We start from the raw sequence: 7,383 nt of genomic DNA, 5'->3' as shown, positions 1-7,383 counted from the left end.
ATGGGAAAGGTGAGTCCTGGGTGGGTACCTGACGCTCCATCTTTGCCCTGGTGCAGCATCCTCAGTGGGGGCGAATCGCTCATACTTACAGTCTTCCTTTGCAGATCACCTTCTACGAGGACCGGGGCTTCCAGGGCCGCTGCTACGAGTGCAGCAGCGACTGCCCCAACCTGCAGACCTACTTCAGCCGCTGCAACTCCATCCGCGTAGACAGCGGCTGCTGGATGCTCTATGAGCGCCCCAACTACCAGGGCTACCAGTACTTCCTGCGGCGGGGAGACTACTCCGACTACCAGCAGTGGATGGGCCTCAGCGACTCCATCCGCTCCTGCCGCCTCATCCCCCAGGTGAGTGTGGCTCTGTCTGAGCCATTGACTTCTGGAAATAAAAACTATATAAAGTCATTATCTTAGGTGGGGACAGGTGGTATAGTTCAGTGGTACAGCACAAGCTCAGTACACTTGAGTTCCATCTCCACCACCAAAAACAAATAACTTTATTTTAAGCAAAATAGTTCCAACTAGAGAGCAGGACATGGACGTGCTTGGCGAGCGCAGTCTAGGGTAGACAGGTTCCTTAGATGCAAAGCCTTTCCTCATGAACTCCGTGGTGTGCCTTTTTAAAAAGCCATGTTCCCAAATTTTACATTTTAAATGCAATTAAAAATTAAGAAAACAAAGATTAAATAAGAAAAAGTAGGATATTGGGGAGACCGGAATTTACTACTGGTTCAAGATATAATTGCCTAAAGTGTTCATTCCAAATCATATAAAGTTAGAAATCAAATGAATCAAAATTTATGAATTCAATTGGGGACTGTTTAGTTGACTAAAAATAACTCTGGCTTGTTTGGCCTTACTTTTCTCCCTGATTATTCCTCTCTCTTCTGGTTTCTATTCCAGTATAGTGGTCAGTACCTAACTAGCTCACTTAGAGATATAAATCAGAGGAGAAGCCAAATCCCAAACCAGCGTTTGCAATTCAGTCTTTTCTGGAAAGTGATTGGAGTACTTAGAAAAGTGGAGCATGGAAGGCATGAGATACAGTGCCATCAAATCAGAGCTAATGAGGGCGATTCTAGCTGCCCAGGGGAGTGGCTAAGTTGAGCGGAAGAGGCCAGGGAGGGAGCCCAGGAGTCACTTGATTTGAGATTTGAACCCAAACTGAAGTTATGAAAAAGAGAGATGAGGGAAACATGCCATCTTATTTGCCATAAGCTTAATAATTCTATGCTCCATAGCATACATGAAAATCAGTATATCAGTCTTACAGAAAATAGCTGTTGATTTTTTTCCCAGCAAATACTGATATAATTTTAAACAGTAATACATCAAATGATACTTACCCTCCCAATGACTCATTTTTCTCCTTTGAGAAGCACCGTCTCAAAAAAAACAAGCACTAAAATGAAGTGGTAAATTTTATTTTAAGCATATTTTAATACCCGAGGATGGGGGCTGGTGGGTAGAAGCCGAGGAGCTGCTGAGCTCCGCCCTTGCTCTGCCATGGATCACTTGGTTCATTAGCAGTGGGCTGTGGGTGGGCTCCTGAATTCTGAATTCTGCAGTATGATTGTTCTGGAAGCAAACTTGGATCCAGAGAATTTCTGGGCAGGTGTACCCAGGAGGCCTGGAGGTTGGAAGTTTCGTTTCTCTAATTTTTGTTGATTTGCTTTTTCTTTCTCTCTGCCACCCCAGCACTCTGGCACTTACAGAGTGAGGATCTACGAGAGAGATGACTTCAGGGGACAAATGTCAGAGATCACAGAGGATTGTCTCTCTCTTCAGGACCGCTTCCACCTCAATGAAATCCACTCCCTCAATGTGCTGGAGGGCTGCTGGGTCCTCTATGAGATGCCCAGTTACAGGGGACGGCAGTACCTGCTACGGCCAGGGGAATACAGGAGATATCTTGACTGGGGAGCTGCAAATGCCAAAGCTGGGTCTTTAAGACGAGTCATGGATTTTTACTGAAGTATTTACATTCTCCATTCTTCTCCTTTAGAATCTAATAAAGAATGTAGCTTGTGATTCTGGCATTAATGGAGTCCTGTCTTCCTTTCAGTCTATTAAGCATTTATAAGCAATAATGGCAGTAGGCCAAACATAATAGCATGTTTTCAAGATGGGAAGCAACTTATAAAGGGAATAATGAGGAGAACAGTGTTTCTGGCACTGTCCTAATGACTAAAATATACAGGTTCAAAGAAAAGTTCCATTCAATCAGACTAAACCAACCTGTAGTTGTCTCATAAGGATATATCTGCAGCTATAATGATGAATGAGTACTTATTGGAACACTTCAAGTTATCCCTTCAGGTTGTCCCCATTGTCTCCCCTGATAAGGATCCATTCTCAGCATCTAGACTTTTACTTTAGGTTTATAAACAAACGAGCTGGTCTTATTCATTGCCCTCTTATGCTGCTAATAGCCACTATCCCTTTGTCCCAAATCTATTTCTCCTCTTTCCTCCATGAGATTTCCAATTCAAAAATAATTCACTCCGTCTTTGCCTTATGAACTTTGTAGAATATTTAATAGCATTTTCCAAAACCACATACCCATGAAGAAACTGTCTCATATCATTTTAATAGGAAGTAATATATTATGACTTATATGCAGAAAATATTACTAAATAGAAAACAAGCAATCTAAGTTTTCTGGAGAAGTCTGTGTAACTGCATATTTGTTCCCCTTAGTTTTTCAAAACGAATTAAAGTTGCTAATAAAACTCATGATATAATAAATTTAAAAATAAGTGGAGGAGGAAATTGGGTAAGAGGGAAAAAAAATGGAAGCGATGAGACAGAACCAAGAGTGAAGTTCAAACTGAAGCTGTATGCTGGAATGCGCTATGCTATCTGATGGATAGACGCAGGTTTTGCTCAAGCAGCCAAGGCAGAGGAGGAAACAATCAGTTATGTAACTCACAGAGTTTCAAAGACAAAAATATTAATTAGGACAAGCCTCACCATCCCCAGTACCAATACCTAAAAGAACATTTTCTTGTAAGCCCCTGGTAAAGAGGCTATTGAGTAAACAACTCCCTTAAAAACATCCTGAGTAAATAAATAAGGTTCTTGGGGCTGTTTCTTGTCAAGTTCATCCAGGAAACAGATGACTTCATGTAAAAATTCACTGGAAGTAGCCCATCCTTGGAGGTTCTAATGAATTGGTCCAAATCCCATGTCACAGGGCATATAAACAAAGCAAGAATATAATCTGTGACTTGAACTAGGCCACTTCTGACTTATTAATAAGGGACAAGAAGCACAAACTAAGATTGTTCTGGGAAAACCAAGACTCATGGATGCCTATTGTATGCATACATACATGTAAAAGTTCTGTCACTGGAAAATAGTTTGGGGCTGGGGATATAGGTCAATGGCACAGCACTTGCCTGGCATGCATGAGGCCCTAGGTTCAATTCCCAGTATTAAAAAAAAAAAAAAAGGCAGTTCAATTCTCAGATTATTTTGTATTAATTATTCCTAAAACCCAGCTTTTTTAACCTTTAAACTACCAAAAGTAGTGCTGGTTTTAGAGACATTAATCAGAGTCCTCTATTTGCCAACAGTGATATAGTGAACATGAATCAGAGGACCAAAAGTTTACTAAGGTGTTGAATGTCACAGTATTTGCTGTGACATAGCAAAATCATAGACTTTAGATGTGGAAATTATCCTGAAACACCTGAACTGGAAATGCATAAAATTAGAATTCCTGAATTTCTTTAATCAAGTCATGATTATTTAAAATTAATTAGTCCTATTCCTGGGATCCAGGCAAAGAGAAAGTTGTCCTCTCCCTAATCCGAACATGAAGAGAAAGTCACCTGGGGAATGACCTGGGAAAGAAACTATGCCCAAAGCAACTCCTAATCTTACCCTTTACTCCTTCCCTTCCCTCCTCTCTCTAGTGCAAATGCTGGGACCTCAGAGAGTAGAATGGAGGAGGAGGAGGAGTAACCTTTTCCTCATTAAAATGAATGAAGAATTTGAGACAACCCCAGTTCAACCCACACACTGTACAGTCTTGATAACCCCCCAATACACACATGGGTATTTCTTGCATATCCTCATTTGTAACACCAACTTCAGAAAAAAACTTTCTCTTCTTCCCCCCCCCCCACTCTTTTCTCCCTTTGAATCTGCAATGTCTTTTGCTCATTTAACCTTACCGAAAGGCCCACCAAACAATGAAACTAGAGTAGAAGCTACTACATAAAGGAGTGCCAAATACTGCCATATTGAGTTATGTTCCCAAAGGGTTCTCACCATGAGTTCTTTCTCTAATCTTCCTGCCCGGCTACCATGGGGTTAGGTCCTGACATTAGTATGTGTCCTCTTTCTCTCCCCTGTGGACTTTGGGAGTTCAAATTTTCTTCTTTGCGAGTTTGCCAAAGCAAAAGTGACAAGGACAACCACCTGTTGCTTAAACAAGAAGAAATGTATTGTTAATTTGTTCCAAGAGGTATACTGTGGGAGTCTAGCAAAGGCAGGCCAGCTATTACTCCTCTCTTCTTGTCACTTGTTATTTGGTCATCAGAGATAAAGTGAGAAAAAGAACCAGAGACTGGTCTCTTACCAGTCTCTTTGTTTGGGACGCTTGGGTCTACATGATCACCACCCAAGTGATCTATGATTATTTAACCAAGCATGTATTTAATACAAACACCACATTAATTGCTAAGAAGCAAAAAGGTAGATGATAAAATCAACTGCTGTCTGGGACTCAGACACCAGCAAAACTCTGAGAATTGGGGCTGCTGTTGCAACACTAATGTGTCTTTTCACAAGACAAAAAGTTGAAGAGTTAAAATGACTACAGAGTCGAGGGCTGAAGGGACCACACAACATTCTTGTTTTTTCCCTTTTGCTTACTCATCTCCACCATGATGAAGCACAGGGTGTCTGCATCATTCTACACACGGAAGGTTGCCAATGCTGAACTTGAACATGAGAGATATGATATGAGCTCCTGTGAGCTGAGCATTGGAAATCAGTCCCAGGGACCATTAAGACAATGAATTTCAGACTAGAGAATAACATTCATTCATCCCCCACCAGCATATATGGCATAAACTTTATGTGCCAATCTGTTTTGTCGATTAGTAAGAATACTAAAACAAAGACAGTCCCGGCTCTCCTGGGGCTCCTCATATCTATTTTGAGGGGTGATGTCTAAACAAAATAATTAGATAAGTGATGGTTACCATTACAGTGGTATGAGCACAATACTTGAGGAACCAAGGGAAGTGTATTAAATTCAACCCAGAAGATTAAAAAAGGTTCTAGAAAATCTTTACAGTGGAACTGATGCTTGAGCTGAGCCTTGAAGAAAGGGTAAAATTTCTCTGGTTGAAAAGTAGAGAAATGGTGTCTCCATGAGAAAGATCAACCTACTGAAAACCAAGAGCAATGTAAAAATAACATCATGTGTTTGGGAAATGACAAGGGGTTCAGTGTGATCAGATGGACAAGAGACAGTGGCAAGAGACAGAGGAGGTCAGGCCTGGTGCACCATGCTAAGGAATCAGGACTTGATCCTGAAAGCAACGGGAGTCAGTGGCGCATTTTAAGCAGATGAGCACACAGCTTGATGGGTCTCCATTCTCAGCACCCCCGCTTCCTGGCAGAGTGCATTGTGGAGGAGCCAGACTGGGCAGAATCGGGAGGCTGATAAAAGTCACCAAGATGCAATGAGGGCCCTAAATACCCTTCTTTCTTCTTCACCATTAAAACCCTTGCTCCCCTGAGAAGGGCAATTTGAGTAGTGTAGGTGTCATATAGAACTCTCCTAGTATCACGCTGTCCATTTCCTGGGACTTGAGATGCTAGACAGCATCCAAGCCAATCTGTCAGCAATGTAGATCTCACAGCATGGTATGTGGGCTTTTGGGGTTCCCCAGACATTTTCAAAGTGTTCATATTGTCAGGACAGTTTTTCAAATTAATCCTGAGATGCTATTTGCCTGTTTTACCAGTGCTGTCATTTAAGTGCTGGTATCTCTGTTTTGGTTCTCCAAACTTTGTAGAATAAGGAATAGTGCTACAAAGCAGAGCATGTTTCCGCCTCAGGTTTAAAAAAAAAAAAAAAATCTTAGTAGAGTTGCTAATAAGGCCTTACCTGAGGTTGGCTAAATCACATGATGTCTTTACCAAAGAAGGAAGGAATAAATCACAGAAGTGTTTTTCAAAATTTGGTCCAAGAACTAATTGGTCCTGGTTGAAAATACAGGAGTCTTGTTCTGATCTACTAATGTAAAATCTTGGGACTGGTAATTTGCATTTTTTTCTTTCTACTTCTTTTTTTTTTTTTTTTTTTCCCTTTGGTGGTAATTTGCATTTTTAACAAGCAAGGTGATTCTTAGGCATTCTTAGGCAGAATTTAAAAATTAAAGTCCCTTCCAAACCTAACTATATTTTTTAACCACAAAATGACTGTAGGGGATAAATTTCTCAGGAATCTTTGAGAGGAATGAATATCTTTAAGAGAGATAGTAGGCTGAAGTCATCCTTGATGATGTCCCTCACTCTATTACCAGGATCAATGTCACTCGGATTACTAGAGCTCATCTGTGCCCAGTATGTGCCACACACTTATACACATAATCCTATTTACTCATGCCAAAGTTCTTTAGCTAAAAACCAGGAACATGCTTGTCTTTAAACAAGTTAGGTTTATGACTGGTTGTGTCCAGGGAGAACCCACACCATGGGGAAGACTATGTTTTCAGTGAGGTGTTAGAAGGAACCTACTCTAGAATTTGTACTTCGATTGTGTGGTTTGGGGAAAGGTCTAAAAAGTGGGGGTTCACTCTCAATTAGATATTGCCATAAAGCAGGATTAACTTTGTGACTGGTTATCTCTTTAAATCTTACCCACAGGAAGAGGAGGCTAGAATGAAGATAGTTATAATTGACAAAGAAGTAGCAGTTGATTATTTTGGCTGAGAAGGGGGAGTTTGTTATTCTGTGGGTGACACATCAACTTTGTTTTTGCCGGTGTTTAGACAAAATGGCCAAGTGGCCTTATTTCATCTCATTTTATCATGGTCTCAGAGTAACCTTGCCTGAAGTTGGCACTTCACGAGATTGTTTATGTCTACTACAGGAACAAACAGCATGGCTTAGCTGCAGCCTCTAAATGTCAGAGACTGCTCCTCTCTTGTTTTCTTTCTTTCTCATTCTTCATAATCTCTCTCCCAAGTAATTTGTGCTTTGAGAGACAAATTTGTGATCGCCGAGTCGATGCAGCTATTCAGTGGGCTTGGGTCTGGGCAGGCCCAGTCCAAAGGTTGCGCTCTTGCCCAGGAAGTTTTAGAGCCTCTTCTGCCCTTTGGAAAAGGGGAAGCAATCCATAAGGTAATGCACTTCTCAG

The 7,383-nt window shown here is 41.2% G+C and overlaps 1 protein-coding gene across 2 annotated transcripts; it reads left to right on the top strand.

Moving 5' to 3' along the window:
* LOC306656707 (gamma-crystallin B) lies at positions 1-1,973 on the top strand (the record flags this gene model as incomplete). Of its 2 annotated transcripts, none has more annotated exons than XM_079132226.1 (3): positions 1-9; positions 105-344; positions 1,698-1,973. In XM_079132226.1, 3 exons carry the CDS (start codon positions 1-3, stop codon positions 1,971-1,973), a joined length of 525 nt encoding a protein of 174 aa, XP_078988352.1. The 2 variants fall into 2 exon arrangements, with proteins under 2 accessions (XP_078988352.1, XP_078988353.1); XM_079132227.1 differs by having other exon boundaries at positions 105-347; positions 1,701-1,973.
* Positions 1,974-7,383: the final 5,410 nt, after the last annotated feature.

This window comes from Sciurus vulgaris (assembly GCF_902686455.1).
Source record: "Sciurus vulgaris genome assembly, chromosome: 3".
Classification (NCBI taxonomy): domain Eukaryota; kingdom Metazoa; phylum Chordata; class Mammalia; order Rodentia; family Sciuridae; genus Sciurus; species Sciurus vulgaris.
This window is presented reverse-complemented; position numbering and strand designations above follow the sequence as displayed.